Source organism: Tinamus guttatus, unplaced genomic scaffold (genome assembly GCF_059628265.1).
Source record: "Tinamus guttatus ecotype Peru unplaced genomic scaffold, ASM5962826v1 Tinamus_guttatus_pri_ptg000866l, whole genome shotgun sequence".
Lineage (NCBI taxonomy): Eukaryota > Metazoa > Chordata > Aves > Tinamiformes > Tinamidae > Tinamus > Tinamus guttatus.
The window spans coordinates 1,055,193-1,074,087 of record NW_028289400.1 but is presented as its reverse complement, the minus strand read 5'-3'; the positions used below and the strand labels follow the sequence as shown (position 1 = coordinate 1,074,087).

Below are 18,895 nucleotides of genomic sequence, written 5' to 3'. Positions count from 1 at the left end.
GATGGATGGAGGGACTGAGGGATGGAGGGAGGGATGGAGGAATGGAGGGATGGATGGAGGGAGGGATGGATGGAGGAATGGAGGGATGGATGGATGGAGGGATAGATGGGTGGATGGAGGGATGGATTAATGGAGGGATGGATGGAGGGATGGATGGAGGGATGGATGGATGGATGGAGGGATGGATGGATGGGTGGGTGGATGGGTGGATGGAGGGATGGGTGGATGGATGGGTGGATGGAGGGATGGATGGAGGGATGGGTGGAGGGATGGATGGATGGATGGAGGAATGGAGGGATGGATGGAGGGAGGGATGGATGGAGGGAGGGATGTATGGAGGGAGAGATGGATGGATGGATGGATGGATGGGTGGATGGGTGGAGGGATGGAGGGATGCAGGGATGGAGGGATGGATATGTGAAGAAAAGAATGGCTGGATTTGTGGAGAGAAGGACATATGGGTGGATGGAGGGAGAGATGGATGCTGGGATGGATGGATGGAGGGAGGGATGGATGGAGATAAGGATAGATGTGTGAAGAGAAGGATGGTTGGATTTGTGGAGAGAGGGATGGCTGGATGGAGAAAGGAATGGGTGGATGGAGAGAGGATAGAGGGATGAAATGGGAGAGAGGGCGGAAAGAAGGATGGAGATGGGCAGACAGGCAGGAGATGGGGTGGGGAGAGGAGGGAAGGAGGGATCGAAGGAGGAAGGGATGGAGGAGGGAGGAAATGTCCCTGCATCCCACGTCTCCACATCCCATGTACCAGTGTCCCCATGTTCCCGCGTCCCCATGTCCCCACGTCCCCATGTCCCCGCTCCCCACGTCCCCGCGTCCCCAGCGCGGTGGCTTCCGCAGGAAGGGGGGATGGGAGGAGGAAACCCCAGGCCTTGAGCAAGCGGCGCAGCCGGGGCCGCCGCAGCCTCGGAGGAGCCGCCGCGGGCGCCATGGCGGCCCCGCTGTCCCCGGCGGCCCCATTGTGTCCCCAGCCGTGTCCCCAGCGCTGGCACCGCGGTGGCTCTGTCGTGTCCCCAGCCATGACTACCCTGTCCCCGCAGATGTCCCTGCCGTGTCCCCTCCTCAACGCTGCCACCTCCCCGGGATGGCTCGGACACCCTCTCCGCTACCTGTGCGCTCGGATGTCCCCAACGGCGGCTCCGCCGTGTCCCCAACGTCCCCAGCCCGGCCCATGCGCCCCTGACTCAGCAGGGCCACGAGGAAGAGGAGGAGGAAGCAGCGGGGAGGGCCGGTGCACCCATGGGTGCCCCCCCGCCCCCGCTGCCAGGGGGTGCCCAAAGGGGGGGGTCCCGCACCCAAGGGTGGGGGCTCCCTGGTTATGGGGGGGGTCCTGCGTGACGGGGGGGGGGGTGCTCTGCTCCTGGGGGGGCCCACAGCAGCACGGGGGGGTCCTGCACCCAAAGGTGGGGGGGTCCCGCACCCAAAGACGGCTCCTCCCGCCCAATGGGGAGGGGGGATGCTGGGGGGGGGGGGGGGGTCCCCCGCACCCAAAGGTGGTCCCTGATAACTGGGGGGTGCCCCATGGCGGGGGGGGGGGCATGGGGTGCTCCTCTTCCGGGGCGGGGGGGGGGTTGTCCCATGCGCAGCGGCAACCCCCTCCCCTAAATGTCCCCATGTCCCCCCCCCATGTCCCTGCAGCGGGGACACTCAGTGCCTGTGCCCCCCCCCCAGCAGCCATTTCCTCCCCCTCCGCCGCCACTCAGGGCCTCCCCAAACTTGTCCCCTGCGTCCCCGTCCCCCAGCCATGGGGCAGGGTGAGGCCGGGGGGGGGTGTGGGACAGACCGGGGGACACACACGGGTGGCCCTGTCCCCGCGGCCTGGCCCGCGGTGCCGCGCGCTTACCCGCTGTCCCGGCGGCCGCGCACACTTCCTGCCGCGCCGCGCGCCGCCCTCCGGCTCGCGCGGCCGCCGGGACCGCGCGGGGACAGCGTGGGGACAATGTGGGGACAACGTGGGGACAGCGCGGGGACAACGTGGGGCGGGGGGCACTGAGGCCCCGGTAGCAACCGGTGCGGGGGAGCACCCCAAATTTACACCAGCGCCTTAAGGGCCGGGGCGGGGGGGTCAAGGCCATGGAGAATCTCCAGGGATTCGGGGGGACCTTGAGGGTTATGGGGACCCAGCAGGGCTGGGGGGGGACAAGGGCTTGAAGGGACCCTCAAGGGCCATGGGGGGAGGTCAAGGGGCATGGAGGAGCCACAAGGGCCATGAGGGACACCAGGGCACATGGGGGACACCAGGGGACATGGGGGACCCTCCGGGGCCACGGAGGACCCCAAAGTCCTTGGAGGAGCCTCTAGTGCCAAGGAGGGGAGGACCTCAAGGGTTATAAGGGAGCCCCAAGGACCATGGGGGAGCCTCAAGGCTCATGGAGGGGACCCTCCATGGCTATGGGGGACACCAAGGGACATGGGGGACCTGCCAGGGCCAGGGGGAATCCCAAGGGACATGGAGGGGGGGACCTCAAGGGCTATGGGGGGGGATCTCAAGACTCCTGGAGCCTCCCAAGGGTTATAGAGGACCCCAAAGCCACAGGGGACCCTCAAGCATCACAGGGGACCCTGGAGGGAGATATTGGGGACCTCAGGGGACATGGGGGACATTGCAGGGCAAGCAGCGGCCCCTCAAGGGCTCTGGGGACCCATTGAGGGCCATGGGGGACACCAAGGTCCTTGGGGCGAGGGCCATCGGGGCCCACAACATTTATGTGGCACCTTCGAGGGCCACGGCGGGGGGGGGGGCACGAGGGCCACCGGGGACACAAGGGTTATGGGGGGGACACAAGGGTTATGGGAGAGGACACAAGGGTTATGGGAGAGGACACAAGGGTTATGGGGGGGACACAAGGGTTATGGGGGGGACACAAGGGTTATGGGAGGGGACACAAGGGTTATGGGGGGGGGACAAGGGTTATGGGGGGGGGGGACGCTCAGGGCCACGGGGTCCCCACGCGCTGTGGGGGACACGGAGGCTCCGGGGGTCCCGCGCGGGTCCCCAGGGGCTCGGGATGTCCCCAACGGGCTTCGGATGTCCCCAACGGGCTCCCGTCCCCCCGCTCCCCCCCGCTCCCCCGCCCTTACCGGCGCTCCCGGCGCGCGCCGCGGGGCGGGGCCACCTCCGGCCACGCCCCCCCGCCTGGCGCCGTCCGGAAAAGCACAGGCCCCGCCCTCATCGAGGCTCCGCCCCTAAAGTGGAAGAGGCCCCGCCCTCTGGTCGCGCCTCCCCATAAACCCCGCCCCTCGTGTCCCGGCAGCCTCCCCAGGGGCCGATCCTGCCCCCCGGGGTCCGATCCGCCCCATGGGGACCCGATCCTGTCCCGCAAGGCCCCGATCCTGCCCCCCGGGGCCCGATCCTGCCCCATGGGGGACCCGATCCTGATCCACGGGGCTCGATCTTGATCCACGGGGCTGGATGCTGCCCCATACGAGCCCAGTTCTGCCCCCCCGGGGTCGAATCATGGGGACCCGATCCTGCCCCACAGAGCCCCGATCCTGCCCTATGGGGACGTGATCCTGCCCCACAGGGGCCCGATTCTGACCCACGGGGTCCATTCCTGCCCCGTGGGGATGTGATCCTGCCCCACGGGGACATGATCCTGCCCCATGGAGCCTCATCCTGCCCCACGGGGGCCTCCCCCCCGCTCCACACCACACACGGAGGCGGCTGCTGCCACGGAGCCGTTTATTGCCCCCGGGCTCCCCGCGGCGCCGGGGGCTACTTGCGCTGCAGGTAGAAGGTGGTGATGGCGCCGGCGTGGCCGGGCTGCGCCGTGAGGGCCAGCGCGTGGCCGGGCTGCGGCGCCGTGCTCAGGAAGTGCCCCGGGAACGCGGCCGCCTCGAAGGAGTGCGTGGAGCCGCTGAAGCTCTTGTAGAACGTGAAGTGCTCGGTGCCGCCGGGCCGCGAGAAGAGCTCGAGCAGCGGCACGGCCTGGCGGCGACACCGTCACCGCGGGCACGGCCAGCGCCACGGCGCGGCGGGGGACGGCGCCCCGGGGGGACCTGGCCTCGGGTGGCATCGCCTTGGGGGACATGGCCTTGGGGGACACTGCCTTGGGGTGGTGCTGGCCTTGGGGGACAATGGCTTGGTGGGACATGGCCTTGGGGACCTACTGCCTGAGGGTGGTGCTGGCCTTGGGGGACATGGCCTTGGGGGACACTGCCTTGGGGTCATGCTGGCCTTGGGGGACACTGTCTTGGGGGACATGGCATTGGGTGACACCACCTTGGGGTGGTGCTGGCCTTGGGGGACACTGCCTTGGAGGGACATGGCCTTGGGGGACACTGCCTTGTGGTGGTGCTGGCCTTGGGTGACACCGCCTTGGGGGGACATGTCCTTGGAGAGCCACCACTTGAGGTGATATGGCCTTGAGTGATGTGGCCTTGAGGTGCCAACACCTTCAGTGCCTCTGGCCCTGGGGGTGACACCACCTTGATGTGGCCTTGGGTGACATGGCACTTGGGGTGCTCCCAGCTCACAGTGGCGTCACCATGGGGGCAGCTCCCCTGTTTTGGGGGCCCACTGGGGACACTGGGAAGCCACCACCTTGGGTTGCCCAACGTCGGGGTGCCCTCCACCCTGGGATGACCCATTTCAGAGCTCCCTCCACCCACTGGACGTCACCGCCTTGGGCTGCCCCACCTCAGCGTGTCCCAACCTTGGGGTGCCCGGCCCTGGGCGCCCTCCACCTTGGGGCCATTCCACCCCCGAACACCTTCCCCATGGGCGTCCCCTTCTCAGCGTGCCCCACTTCGGGGACACCCAGCCATGGGGCACCTTGTCCCGCTTTGGGGTGCCCCCCACCTTGGCACCATCACCTGGGGGTTTCCTCCCAGCCGCCACCTCGGGCTCCCTCCATCTCGGGGGTGCCACCTGGGCATGTCCCCGCGCCGGGGTGGCCCGTGGGACACTCACCTCCAGCTGCAGCTGGGGCTGGGGCCCGGTGCCACAGGACAGCGCCTGGCTGCCCCCGCGGATGCCCACGATGAGGGGGTAGCGGCTCCGCTCCAGGTGCCGGTTGGGGACCACGCTGATGGACTCTGCGCGGAGCCGGGCGTCAGGGCGGCCTTGGGGACACCCGGGGTCCCCGCGGTCCCGCACGCACCTTCCCCGGGCGGCGTTGGCGCCCTGCAGGTTGGTGGCCACCAGGCGCCCCTGCTCCAGGCACAGCACCTTCTGGTCCGTGTCCCGCACGCGGTAGTGGTAGGGCTGCCGCGCGGGGTGTGACAGCGTCGTCACCTCGGTGCCGGGGGAGCCTTCTGCTACGGGGACACGCGGCCGGGGCACGGGGACGTGAGCGTGGGGTGGGGACACGAGCTGGGCATCCCGGGGGGTCGTGGGGACAGGGATGTGTGGGGACAGGGACACCCTGGGGAAAGGGGACATCACGGGGGCTTCCTGGGGATGGGGACATGGGCATCCTGGGGACAGGGACATAGGACATGGGGACACGGGCAGTGTGGAGGCAGGACACATGGGGCAGGGTGCGATGGCATCATGGGGACATGACCACAGGGCACATGGACATCATGGGGACAGGGACGTGGGCATCACGGTGACAAGGCCATTGCAGGGAGGGGGACGTGGACATCACGGGGCGCCAGGACACCGCGTGTCTGGGCACAGGGACGTGACCATGGGGACAGGGCCCAAGGGACCCTTGGGGACGTGCGCAGGGGACGCTACCTTCATCCAGGAACAGCTTGAAGAGCGCCTCCATGTCGGGGTCCGGCACGGACGCCGTGGGGTGGCCCGCGGCCACCGCGCTGCTCAACGGCTGCGGGTCGGGCTGGCCCCGTCCCCAGCACCCAGGGTCCCTCCATGCCGCACCGGCAGCCTGCGGGGGACACGAGCGCCGCGGTGGGGACGGGACCGGGTGCCCGGTGCCCACCGGGGTGCCCCGTCCCCACCTTACCTGGCGCCTCCCCGGCCCGGCCCGGCCCGCGGCGGAGCTGCGGGAAAGGGAAAGCGGAGGGATGAGAAGGGGCCGGGCGCCGCTGCGGGGTGGCCCTGGCACTGCCACCCTCCCCTGGGACTCACCTCCGCTCTCCGAGTGCCCGTGACATGGCCGAGCCTGCGCGCGAGACGGGGCAGCGCGTGGGGAAAGCGGGCGGCGCGGGAACCTGCCTGCTCTCAGTAGGCTTCAGAGTGAACGCTCACGGTCTCCCCCGCCCTTCCCTGCCCCGCGGCCGGCAGCAACACCTGCAGCCCCGGCGCGGGCCGGGCCGGGCGCCCTCTTATAGGGACCGGGCGGAGGGAGGGGACGGCTGGTGGCGCCGGAAGGATGCGCGGGCAGGGCCGGAGCGTTGGGAAACAGCGGGGCCGGCCCCGGGAACCTGCTCACACCGGGGCCTCCCCCGTGGCGTCCCTGTGCCCAATGACAGCCACGTACCCTGTCCCTGTGATGTCCCTGCGCCCCATCCCAGTGACACCCATTGTACCCTGTGCGCCACGTGCCCCATTCCCTGTGATGTCCCCATGCCCACGTGCCCCGTCCTGGTGGCACCTAATGCCACGTCTCTGTGCCCCCAGTGTGCGCTGTCCCCACGTGTCCCCATCGTGCCCGTGTGCCCCCTCCTCATGGCGTCCCGGTCACCCCCTCCCCGTGCCGTCCCCGCGCCCCACATTCCCACGCGCGTCCCCGTCCCTCCGCGGCACGTCGGGACACGCCGGCCTCCGCATCCGGGAACAGGGCCGTGCCGGGACAGCGGCAGGAGGCCGCCCCGCCGCCTGCGTCACCTCCCGCCCGCCGGGGCTGTCCCCAACGGGGCTGGCGCAAGAGCGGGCGTCCCGCCGCGCTGACGCCACCGCCCCGGGCGGAAAGAGGGAAGGAGAAGAAGGGCCCACGCGTCCCGGTGGCGGCTTTATTGGCCCGGCGGGGGCTCAGCAGAGCTGGAAGTAGAAGTCGAGGACGCGGGTGGCATCGGGGCCCTGCGCCAGCCCCAGCGGCTCGTGGGCCCGCGCCGACGTGCACAGGAACCAGCCGGGGTTGGCGGCCGACTCGAAGCGCCACATCCCGTCCTTGTAGGAGCGGAAGAAGGTGAAGGGCGCCGAGGCCTCGCCGGCGCGGGGCAGCGCCCGGATGTCCGTGTCCTGCGCGTGGGGACAGCGCGGTGGCACGGGGAGCCTCGCGCCGCCCCCCTGCTTCGTGCTCTTGCTCCGTGCCCGTGATGCCCCTCCCAGCAAGGAGTTGGTCCCCAAGGCGCCCGTGTCCCCTACCCCGAGGTTGTCCCGTGTGCCCTGTCCCCACTTGTCCCATCCCCGTGACGCTCATGTGTCCCCTGCCCATGGCACCTACATGTCCCATCACCATGGGTCCCATCGTGGTGTCCCATCGCCATGATGCTCCATGTCCCCCAGTTCTGCAATGGCCTGTCCCCAATCCCAGCAATGCCCAGGTGCCCTGTCCCCACAACGTCCTGCGCCCCGTGTGTCCCTGTCCCATCCTCATGATGCCCTTTCATCGTGATGCCCCTTGTCCCATGTGTCCCATCCCAATGAGATCCTGTCCCCACGATGCCCCATGCTGGTGATGCCCCAGGTCTCATGTGACCTGTCCCCATTAGGTCCCATCCTCACAATGTCCCATACCCCACACATGCAATCCCCATGATGTCCCATCTCCTTGACTCCCCATGTCTCCCATCCTCCTGATGTCCTGTCCCCAGGATGCCACATGTCCCACGCGTCCCGTCCCCACGATGTCCCGTCCTCGCAGTTCCACCCTGTCCCTGTCCCCGCGGTACCTCGAGCCGCAGCGTGGGCCGGGGGGCGGCGGGGCTGGCCAGGCAGCGGGTGCCGTTCTGGATGCCCAGGATGACGGGCAGCCGCGCTTGGGCGAAGGAGCGGTTGGGCACCCAGAAAACCTTCTCTGCGCGGCAGAGGGGCACGGTGACACCAGGGACATCGTGACGGCCCTGCCACCCCGCGCCACACGCCTCTCACCTTCCAGGGCCGCGTTGGCACCTTGCAGGTGCCCGGCCACCAGCTGGTCATTGCGCAGGTAGAGCAGCTTCTGGTCCATGTCCCAGATCCTGCCAAGGGGGGACACATAAAAGCGCCCGCGGTGCCCGTCGCCCCCCACCACCCGCCCAGGGTCGCTCCTTACCGATACTTAAAGACCTTGGTCTGCAGGGCAGCGAAGCCTTCGGCCTCTGCACGGAGGAAGAGGAGGGTGAGGACGAAGAGGGTGGCGCAAGGAGGGGGTGGACCCGTCATGGCGCCCCGGGCTTGCCCGCCGTGTCCCCCCCTTGTCACCCGCCGCCTTTATAAGGTTCCCGTGGTGGCCGGAGGCTGCCGGGAGGGGATGGGGACAGCCCCCCCCCCGGGTGCAATTTCCCGCTTGCGGCGGCCCCTTCCCGGCACCCACCCATGGCCGCGGTGCCCGGGCGCCGCCGCTGCCGTCTGCGTGGGCCCCGCGGGTGACAGGGAGGAAGGAAGGAAGGACGTGGCGGGTTGCCACACCGGGCCACGTGCGGAGGGCAGGGCAAGAGGGACGGATACCCGAGGAATGGAGGGGGATGACGGGGCCTGGCTCTGTCCCCCACTGTCACTCCGGGCCACGAGCTGGCTCCAATACGGCCGGAGCCGTCGGGGCTGCGCGGAGCTTCCCCGCGGGGGATTCGAACTTCCAACCTCCGCCTTACAGGCGCGGCGCCCTCCCCGCGGCGCCACGCAGTGCGCATGCGGGGACCGCTCCGCGCGGCGCGGTGCGGCCGCCGCGGGCACCCGTAGGTGCGTCGTGGGGGCCAGTGAGTGGCCGCCAGGCGGCGGCGCGTGCGCAGTGCGGCGCCTCGGGGAGGGCGCGTGCGTAGTGCGGCGGGTCGGGGCTCGCGCGTGCGCAGTGCGGCGCCCCGCGGGGCCCGCGCGTGCGCAGTGCGGCGCCCCGCGAGGCGGCGCATGCGCGGTGGCGGCGCGGGCGGCGGGGCCATGGCGGGCGGCGGGGCGCTGCGCGCGGCCGCGCTCGCGGTGCTGCTGGCGGCCTGGGGCGCCCGCGCGCTCTACTTCCACATCGGCGAGACCGAGAAGCGCTGCTTCATCGAGGAGATCCCCGACGAGACCATGGTCATCGGTGCGCGGGACAGGGGGACCGGCACTGGGCACCGGCGCGGGGGACTGAGGGGGAGAGACCCTGGGAAACGGGGAGGAATAAGCGGAGAGACCCCCGGAACCCGGAGGGGATGGAGGGAGCGACACCAAGAACCGGGGTGGGCGGTGGGAGGAAGCGGAGAGAGCCCGGGGACCGGGAGGGGGGATAAGCGGAAAGACATTGAGAACAGGGAGGGAGAGGAAGGGAGAGATCCTGGGAAACGGAGAGGGGAATAAGGGAAGAAACCCCGGGAAGCGGGAAGAGAGATAACGGGAAAGACAGTGGGAACGGGGAGGGAGATAAGAGGAGAGATCCTGGGAAAAAGGAGGGGGAATAAGGAAGAGACCTTGGGAAGGAGGGCTGCGGGATAAGGGAAGAGACTCTGGGAACCAGGGAGGGGAGGATCGGGAGCCCCCCATCCCCGGCGGGGCCCTGGGGGGTCCCGGGGGATCCAGCCCCGCTCCGAGCCGCTGCCCGCAGGGAACTACCGGACGCAGCTGTGGGACAAGCAGTCGGAGTCGTTCCTGCCCTCCACGCCGGGGCTGGGGATGCACGTGGAGGTGAAGGACCCCGACGGCAAGGTGAGCGCCGCGCCGGGGCGGGGGCGGCGGGGGCGCCGCGCGGCGCTGAGCGCCCGTCCCGTCCCGTCATAGAATCATAGAATCATAGAATGTTTAGGGTTGGAAGGGACCTCTAGAGATCATCTAGTCCAACCCCTGCACACGCAGGGTCACCTAGAGCACGTGGCACAGGACTGCGTCCAAGCGGGTTTGAAGATCTGCAGAGAAGGAGACTCCACAACCTCTCTGGGCAGCCTGTTCCAGTGCTCTGGCACCCTCACTGGGAAGAAATTTTTCCTTAAGTTCCTGGGGAACTTTTGATGTTTCAGTTTCCGGCCATTTCCTCTAGTCCTATCAGTGGCCACCACTGAAAAGAGACCATCCCCGTCCTCTGCACTCCCTCCCTTGAGGTATTTATATACACTGCTCAGATCCCCTCTCAGCCTTCTCTTCTCCAGCTGAACAGGCCCAGCTCCCTCAGCCTCTCCTCATAGGGCAGATGTTCCAGGCCCCTGATCATCCTCGTAGCCCTGCGCTGGCCTCTCTCCAGCAGCTCCACATCCCTCTTGTACTGTGGAGCCCAGAACTGGACACAATACTCCAGATGCGGCCTCACCAGGGCTGAGTAGAGGGGCAGGATCACCTCCCTCGACCTGCTGGAGACGCTCTTCTTAATGCAGCCCAGGATCCCATTGGCCTTTTTGGCCACGAGGGCACACTGCTGCCTCATGGTCAACTTGTCGTCCACCATGACACCCAGGTCTTTCTCTGCAGAGCTGCTCTCCACAAGCTGCTCTCTCTCGTCCCGTCCCGCAGGTGATCCTGTCGCGGCAGTACGGCTCCGAGGGCCGCTTCACCTTCACGTCGCACACGCCGGGCGAGCACCAGATCTGCCTGCACTCCAACTCCACGCGCATGGCGCTCTTCGCGGGCGGCAAGCTGGTGAGCGCGCGGGGACGGCGGCGGCGGCGGGGGACGGCGGCACCCGCTCATCGCCCCCCTCTCCGCGCAGCGGGTGCACCTGGACATCCAGGTGGGCGAACACACCAACAACTACCCCGAGATCGCCGCCAAGGACAAGCTGACGGAGCTGCAGCTCCGCGCGCGCCAGCTCCTCGACCAGGTGGAGCAGATCCAGAAGGAGCAGAACTACCAGCGGGTGAGGGCACGGGGGACGCGGCGGCGGCGGGGGGCCCACGCGGGCCGCACGGCCGCTGAGCCCCCCGGTGCGCCCGCAGTACCGCGAGGAGCGTTTCCGCATGACGAGCGAGAGCACCAACCAGCGGGTGCTGTGGTGGTCCATCGCGCAGACCATCATCCTCATCCTCACGGGCATCTGGCAGATGCGGCACCTCAAGAGCTTCTTCGAGGCCAAGAAGCTGGTGTAGCCCCGCGGGGCCCCGGGCGCGCGCGCGGGTCCAATAAACGCGGGGGCTGCAACGGGGCCGCCTGGAGTTTGTGGGGCCCGCGGGGACCGGGAAGGGGGCGGGGCCGGGACGCGGGGGGCGGGGCCGGGGCCGCTCGCTCCTCCCAGCGCGGGGGGGCGGGGCCAGAGCCGCTCGTTCCTCCCGTCCGGGGGGGCGGGGCCAGGCTCCTCCCAGCGCGGGGGGCGGGGCCAGGGGCGCTCGCTCCTCCCGCCGTGGGGGGCGGGGTCAGGCGGTGGGGGGCGGGGCCGGGGCCGCTCGCTCCTCCCGCCGCGGGGGGCGCTGTGGCGGCGGGGCGGGGCGGAGGGCGGTGTTCCGGCCGCGCCGGCGGAAGTGGTGTCGCGGCGGCCATGGCGGAGGCGGCGGGAGGCTTCGAGCACATGGGGCTGGACGAGCGGCTGCTGCGGGTGCGGGGGAGCCCCGGGACACCCCGAGCGGGGATGGCGGGAGCCCCGGGGGGCGGCGGGAGCCCCGGGACACCCCGCGCGGGGACAGCGGGAGCCCTGGGGAACGGCGGGAGCCGCGTGGATGGAGGATGCTGGGGGCTGGGACACCTGGGGGGACATCAAGAGCCGGGATCCCCGGGGCAAGTGACATGGAGCAGTTGGGACTCTGGGCTCGGGGACCCTGGGGACACCGGGAGTCCTGGGCTTGTGAACACTGGGGGACATCAGGAGCCCTGTGCTTGGGGACACTGGGGACACTGGGAGCCCTGAGCTGAGCTCAGGGACACTGGGAGTACCGGGAGTCCTGTGGCTGGGGACACCGGGGCACTGGGAGCCCGGAGCCTGGGGACACCGGGAGCCCTGAGCTTGGGGACTCCGAGGACACCGGGAGCCCTGTGGTTGGGGTCACTGGGGACACCGGGAGCTCTGGGCTTGGGGACACTGGGAGCTCTGGGCTTGGGGACACTGGGGACACCGATAGCCCTGTGGTTGGGCACACTGGGGCAGTGGGAGCCCTGAGCTCGGGGACACTGGGAGCACCCGGAGCCTCACGGACGTGGGGACGGGGCCCCGCGCTCGGGGACACCGCGGGTGCCCGCGCTGAGGTCCCCGCGCGCAGGCGGTGGCGGCGCTGGGCTGGGCCCGGCCCACGGCGGTGCAGGCGGCCGCGGTGCCGCTGGCGCTCGAGGGCCGCGACGTGCTGGCGCGGGCGCGCACCGGCTCGGGCAAGACGGGCGCCTACGCGCTGCCCCTGCTGCAGCGGCTGCTGCGCGCCAAGGCGGTGAGTGCCCGCGGGGACCGGCACCGCGGGGACCCGGCGCCACCGAGACCCCGGCAGGGCATCCATGGGGACCCGACACCCAGCAGGGCGCCCACGGGGACCCCGGTGCCACTGAGACCCTGGCAGGGCGCCCACGGGGACCCAACACCCCAGCAGGGCGCCCACGGGGTCCCCGGTGCCACTGAGACCCCAGCAGGGCGCCCACGGGGAGCCCGGTGCCACCAGGACCCTGGCAGGGCGCCCACGGGGACCCAACACCCCAGCAGGGCGCCCACGGGGAGCCCGGTGCCACCGGGACCCTGGCAGGGCGCCCCATGGCCAAGCAGCCCCCCAGTGCCCCCCAGGTCCCGGCAGTGCCCCCCAGCCAAGCAGCCCCCATCCTCCTAGTGCCCCTCATGCCCAAGCACCCACGGTGCCCACTAAGAGCCTGGCAGTGCCCCCCATGTCCAACCAGGCCCCCCAGCCCCACAGTGTCCCTCATGTCCAAAGCCCCCCCCAACCTCCCAATGCCCCCCAGCCCCCTGGTGCCCCCCATGCCCAACCAGGTCCCCAGCCCGAGGAGCCCCCCAGTCCCCTGGTGCCCCCCAGGCCCTGGCACTGCCCCCCATGTCCAAAGACCTCCCCAGCCTCCTGGTGCCCCCCATGCCCAAAGACTCCTCCAACCTCCCAATGTCCCCCAGTCCCCTGGTGTCCCCCAGCCCCTGGCACTGCCCCATATGCCCAAAGATCCCCCAACTTCCCAGTGCCCCCCAGTCCCCTGGTGCCCCCTGGGCCCTGGCACTGCCCCCCATGCCCAAAGACCCCCCCAATCTCCTGGTACCCCCCCATGCCCAAGGACCCCCCCAACCTCCCAATGCCCCCCAGTCCCTTGGTGCCCCCCATGCCCAACCAGGCCCCCAGCCTGAGGAGCCCCTCAGTCCCCTGGTGCCCCCCGCCCCTGGCAGTGCCCCCCATGCCCAAAGACCCTCCCAACCTCCCAATGCCCCCCAGTCCCCTGATACCCCCCAAACCCGTGGTGCCCCCCATGCCCAAAGACCCCCAACCTCCCAATGTCCCCCAGGCCCCTGGTGCCCCCCAGGCCCTGGCACTGCCTCCTATGCCCGAAGACCCTCCCAATGCCGCCCAGGCCCTGATACCCCCCAATCCCCTGGTGCCCCCCATGCCCAACCAGACCCGCAGCCCGAGCAGCCCCCAGCGCCGGCGGGCGCCGTCCCCGCGGTGGTGACGGTGCCGGTGCCGGTGTCGCGGCAGGCGCCGGTGGCGCAGGCCGTGCGGGCGCTGGTGCTGGTGCCCTCCAAGGAGCTGGGGCAGCAGGTGGAGGCGGCGCTGCGGCAGCTGGCGCGGTTCTGCGCGCGGGCCGTGCGCGTGGCGCACCTGGGCGCCGCGGGGGACGTGGGCGCGCAGAGGTGAGCGCCGCGGGCACGGGGCGCGGGGACGGGGCCCGCTGGCACTGGGGGCTGTGGGCCTGGTTGGGCATGGGGGGCGCTGGGGATACCAAGGGACTGGGGGGCATTGGGAGGTTGGGAGGGTCTTTGGGCATGGGGGGCACTGCCAGAGGCTGGAGGGCACCAGGGGACTGAGGGGCTCCTCGGGCTGGGGGCCTGGTTGGGCATGGGGGGCACCAAGGGACTGGGGGGCATCGGGAAGTTGGGGGTTCTTTGGGCACAGGGGGCAGTGTCAGGGCCTGGGGGGCACTGGGGGGGCTGCTTGGGCTGGGGACCTGGTTGGGCGTGGGGGGCACCAGGGTACAGGGGGGCATTGGGAGATAGGGGGGGTCTTTGGGCATGAGGGACACTGTGGGGCCGGGGGGCCTGGTTGGACATGGGGGGCACTGCCAGGGTCTCAGTGGGCACTGGGGGCTGCTTGGGCATGAGGGGCACTAGGAGGATGGAGGCTGCTTGGCTGGGGGCACTGCCGGGGCCTGGGGGGCACCGGGGGGCTGCTTGGCCATGGGGCGCCCTGCTGGGGTCTCAGCGGTACTGGGCACCCCGTGGGCGCCCTGCCGGGGTCTTGGGTCCCCGTGGGCGCCCTGCTGGGATCTCGGTGGCACCGGGGTCCCCGTGGGCGCCCTGCTGGGGTCTCAGGTCCCAACCCTGCCCGCAGGCCGCTGCTCATGGAGAAGCCCGACGTGGTGGTGGGCACCCCGGCGCGGGTGCTGGCGCACGTGGGCGCGCGCAGCCTGGCGCTGCGGCCCGCGCTCGAGCTGCTCGTGCTGGACGAGGCCGACCTGCTGCTCTCCTTCGGCTTCGGGGACGATCTCCGCGCGCTGCTCTGGTGCGGGGCACGGCGGGGACGGCACCGGGGGGACGGGGGAGCCTGGGCATGGGGGGCACTGAGGAGCCATGGGGTATTTGGGCATGGGGGGCGCTACGAGGATGAGAGGGCGCTGAGGGGCTGGGGGCTGCCTGGGCATGGGGGGCACTGCCAGGGGCTGGGGGGGCACTGAGGGGCGAGGGGGTGTTTGGGCATGGGGGGCACTGAGGGGTCAGGGGGTGTTTGGGCATGGGGGGCACTGCCAGGGGCACTGGGGGGCTGGAGGCTGCCTGGGCATGGGGAGCACTGAGGGGCTCAGGGGGCACTGGGGGGTCAGGAGGTGCTTGGGCATGGGCGGCACTGAGGGGCTGGGGGTTGCCTGGGTATGGGGAGCACTGAGGGGCTGGGGTGGCACTGAGGAGCCATGGGGTATTTGGGCATGGGGGGCACTGCCAGGGACACTGTGGGGCTGGGGGCTGCCTGGGCATGGGGGCCACTGAGGGTTTGGGGGGGCACTGGGAGCCTGGGGGGTGCTTGGGCATGGGGGGCACTGAGGGGCTGGGAGTTGGCTGGGTATGGGGAGCACTGAGGGGCTGGGGGGGCACCGGGGTGCCAGGGACTGCTTGGGTATGGGGGGCACTGCCAGGGGCACTGGGGGGACACTGCTGAGGCTGGGCGACCCTGGGGCGCTGCTCCTGGTTTGGGGGGCACTGCCAGCGTGGGGGGCACGGTGGGGCCGGGGGAGGTTTTGAGGGGCCCGGGGGGGGTCCTGTGGGGACAAAGGGGGCTGGCGGGGCTGGCACTGACCCTGTCCCCGCAGCCACCTGCCCAAGATCTACCAGGCGCTGCTCATGTCGGCCACGTTCAGCCCCGACGTGGAGGCGCTCAAGGAGCTGGTGCTGCACAACCCGGTGAGCGGGCGCGGGGCGGGCACCGCCGGGCACCACCGGGCACGCGGTGATGCTGACACCATGCCGCGGGTGACACTGACACCGTGCCGCGGGTGACGCTGACACACTGTGCCGCGGTTGACACTGACACCATGCCGCGGGTGACGCTGATACACCATACCGCGGGTGACGGTGTGCCCGCCGTGCCATGGGTGACACTGATGGCGTGCCGTGGGTGACGCTAAAGCCATGCTGCGGGTGACGGTGTGGCCATCGTGCCGTGGGTGACGGTGACACCGTGCCCGTGGGTGACACTGATTCTGTGCCACGGGTGACCCTGATTCTGCACCGCGGGTGACGGTGTGGCCATTGTGCCAGGGGTAACCCCAATGGCGTGCCGTGAGTGACCCTGGTGCCGTGCCCGTGGGCGACGGCGTGGCCACCTTGCCCGGGGGTGACGGTGACGCCGTACCACGGGTGATGCTAACGCCGTGCCATGGGTGACGGTGTGGCCGCCGTGCTGTGGGCGACGCTGACGTTGTGCCCACGGGTGACGCCCACGCTGCCGCAGGTGACGGTGTGCCCGCCGTGCCGTGGGTGACACTGACGCTGTGCCCGCAGGTGACGGTGTGCCCGCCGGAGCCGCGGCTGCCGGGCGCCGCGCAGCTGCGGCAGTTCCAGGTGCCCTGCGGCGCCGAGGAGGACAAGTTCCTGCTGCTGCTGGCGCTGCTGAAGCTGGCGCTGCTGCGCGGGCGCGCGCTGCTCTTCGTGGGCACCCTCGCCCGCTGCTACCGCCTCAAGCTCTTCCTGGAGCAGTTCGGCATCGCCGCCTGCGCCCTCAACTCCGAGCTGCCCGCGCGCTCCCGGTGCCCGGCGGCGGGAGGGCGACGGGGCTCGGGGGAGAAATGGGTGCCCCGGTGCCCGTGGAGGGAGGAACGGAGCGTTTGAACCAGCGCGGGGTGCCAGGGTGCCTGTGGAGGGGGGCAAGGGGGCCCTGGGGTGCCCACGCGGGAGGGAACTGGGCGCTGGGGGGCATTGGGGTGCCAGGACATTTACGGAGTGGGGAATGGGCATTTGGGGGGGGAACAAGGTGCCCGTGTGGGGGTAAAGGGGTGACGGGAGGGGAACGGGGGTGCCAGGGTGTTTCTACCTCCAGGGCACCCCGGGGTGCCAAGGAGGGCGAGGGCCGGAGCCGGGTGCCAGGGGGGCCGCCCCGCGCTGACGGCGCCCGCGTGTCCCCCAGGTGCCACGTCATCACCCAGTTCAACCGGGGCATCTACGACTACATCGTGGCCACGGACGAGGAGGTGCCCGCGGTGCCCGCGGCGCCCGCGGCGCAGCCCCCACGCAAGAAGCGCAAGGCCCGGGCGGATGCTGACAAGTGAGCGGGGCCACCAACGCGTCACCCGGGGCCACCGGCTCCTCTCGTGGGTGCCACCAGGTGGCCGGGACTGTGTGGGACATCATGGGTGGTGCCTCGTGCCAAGGGGACGTCCCTGTGCCCACGGGCTGTTCCGTGTTGCCACCAGAGTCCCCCCACCTGCGTGACTCCCCCTTTCCACACTATTCCTGTGCCCGCATGGGTGTGCTTGTGCCTGCGGGGTCCCCCATGCCCACACGGGTGCCCGCGGGGTCCCCGTGCCACCCTGACGTGCCGCCCTCCTCGCCGGCAGGGGCAAGGACCCCGAGTACAGCGTGGCGCGGGGCATCGACTTCCAGAACGTGGCGGCCGTCATCAACTTCGACGTGCCGCCCTCGGCCGAGTCCTACATCCACCGCGTGGGCAGGTAGGCGCGGGGGGCGCCCGGGGGCCGCGCGGTGCCCCCGCGGTGCCCGCCACGAGCGCCTGCGCCCGCAGGACGGCCCGCGCCGACAACCCGGGCACGGCGCTCACCTTCGTGCTGCCCGAGGAGCAGGACAAGCTGGCGCAGATCGAGGACGCGCTCGCGGGAGGTGGGCGCAGCGGCGGCGGCGCCGGGGGGCACCGCGCGGCGCGCGCGGAGGGGTGACGCCGCGTCCCTTGGTGTCCCCAGACGGCGGCGAGTCGATGCTGCAGCCCTACCGCTTCCGCACGGAGGAGATCGAGGGACTGCGCTACCGGTGCCGGGTGCGGGCGGCGCCGGCGCGGGCCGGGCACACGGGGCGGGCGGCCGGGCGGGTGGCACTGACGCCGCGCGCCCGCAGGACGCCATGCGCTCCGTCACCAAGCAGGCCGTGCGGGAGGCCCGGCTGCGCGAGATCAAGGAGGAGCTGCTCAACTCGGAGAAGCTCAAGGTACCCGCGGGCACCGCGCGGGGCGGGGGGCGCGCGGGGGGCGCCCGGCCGCGGTGCCACCTCTCCGTGCCCAGACGTACTTCGAGGACAACCCGCGGGACCTGCACGTGCTGCGGCACGACAAGCCCCTGCACCCGGCCATCGTGCAGCCGCACCTGCGCAACGTGCCCGACTACCTGGGTACGGCCGCGGCGGGGCGGGCGCTGCGACGGGACGGGCGCCGCGGGGCCGCCGGGACCACTGGCGCCGCTCATGCCCTTTCCCCCGGTGCCCGCAGTGCCCCCCAGCCTCCGCGGCATCGCCAAGCCCGTCCTCAAGAAGCGGCAGCGAGTGCCCCACGCCGGTGCCGGCCGCCGCGGGGGCTCCAAGGTGACCGTGGGGCACACGGGGAGCCCGGGTGCCACCCGCGTGTCCCTTCGGTGCCTCACGCTGCCCTTGTTTCCCTGCTTGCAGGCGCGCGGCAGTGCCAACCCGCTGCGGAGCTTCAAGTACGCCCGGCACCGCGCCAAGCGCCCGGCGGCGAAGCCGAGCTGAGCCCCGGGCCCTGCGGGCAGCGCGGGGGGCGCGGGGCATCTCCGCGGGCAATAAAGGTGCCAACGGCCCCACTGGCTTTTCCCACGGGCTACGTGACTGCAGCGGGGGTGACGTGGAGGCGCGCGGCAGCGTGCCCGCCGCGCCGGGGCGAAGGTGCCAGGGCCTTATCGGCCACGGTATCGAGGGCAAGGCCGCCCGCGGGCCATAAAGCGGGGCAAGGGCACGGCGGCCGCGCGGGCAGCGGCAGCGCCAGCCCGGGGGGCTCCGTGTGGGCACCGGGGGCCACCTCCGGCCTGGGCACGGCCTCCCTGGGGCTCTGCGCCCGTGTCCCCGCGGGGCCGCCCGTGTCCCCGGCGCCGCGGGCGCCCCTCGCGGGTGCCTGGTGCCAAGCCCTGCCCCGGGGCGGGCGCCGTTATCGCTCCTTCGCGGCGCCCCTATCTCCCTTATCGGGGCGCCCGCTCTTCTCAAGGCCGCGCGGGAACCCTGGACCCTTCCCGGCAGCCCGCGGGGCGGAGGGCCCCGGCGCGGGCACCGCGCTGCCCTGGGCGCGGGCACGGCGGCCCCGCTGGCCCCGCTGGCCGCCCTGGCAGGGTTTTATCGCCGCTCCCCTTCCCGCTCGGCCCCGGCAC

At 71.3% G+C, this 18,895-nt stretch overlaps 4 protein-coding genes across 4 annotated transcripts; 2 read left to right on the top strand and 2 right to left on the bottom strand.

Annotated features, from left to right (window-relative positions):
- Positions 1-3,733: 3,733 nt before the first annotated feature.
- Positions 3,734-5,735, bottom strand: LOC148591330 (interleukin-36 receptor antagonist protein-like). The gene is made up of 3 exons (XM_088537850.1): positions 5,702-5,735; positions 4,931-5,277; positions 3,734-3,946 (listed from the first exon to the last, which is right to left on the bottom strand). The coding sequence occupies exons 1-3, from the start codon at positions 5,733-5,735 to the stop codon at positions 3,734-3,736; spliced, it is 594 nt and encodes a 197-aa protein (XP_088393976.1).
- A 1,159-nt stretch (positions 5,736-6,894) lies between these two features.
- On the bottom strand, positions 6,895-8,233 carry LOC148591329 (interleukin-36 receptor antagonist protein-like). Its single transcript, XM_088537849.1, has 4 exons — positions 8,124-8,233; positions 7,961-8,049; positions 7,762-7,886; positions 6,895-7,108 (listed from the first exon to the last, which is right to left on the bottom strand). The coding sequence occupies exons 1-4, from the start codon at positions 8,231-8,233 to the stop codon at positions 6,899-6,901; spliced, it is 534 nt and encodes a 177-aa protein (XP_088393975.1). The 3' UTR covers positions 6,895-6,898.
- A 681-nt stretch (positions 8,234-8,914) lies between these two features.
- Positions 8,915-11,057, top strand: LOC148591328 (transmembrane emp24 domain-containing protein 4). The gene is made up of 5 exons (XM_088537777.1): positions 8,915-9,086; positions 9,585-9,685; positions 10,481-10,606; positions 10,677-10,823; positions 10,903-11,057. The coding sequence occupies exons 1-5, from the start codon at positions 8,915-8,917 to the stop codon at positions 11,050-11,052; spliced, it is 696 nt and encodes a 231-aa protein (XP_088393903.1). The 3' UTR covers positions 11,053-11,057.
- Positions 11,058-11,432: 375 nt separating this feature from the next.
- LOC148591327 (putative ATP-dependent RNA helicase DDX56) lies at positions 11,433-18,266 on the top strand. Its single transcript, XM_088537859.1, has 14 exons — positions 11,433-11,495; positions 12,154-12,315; positions 13,567-13,721; positions 14,419-14,589; positions 15,389-15,479; positions 16,080-16,324; positions 16,702-16,839; positions 17,132-17,245; positions 17,317-17,411; positions 17,492-17,565; positions 17,643-17,732; positions 17,807-17,912; positions 18,010-18,101; positions 18,186-18,266. The coding sequence occupies exons 1-14, from the start codon at positions 11,439-11,441 to the stop codon at positions 18,264-18,266; spliced, it is 1,671 nt and encodes a 556-aa protein (XP_088393985.1). The 5' UTR covers positions 11,433-11,438.
- Positions 18,267-18,895: the final 629 nt, after the last annotated feature.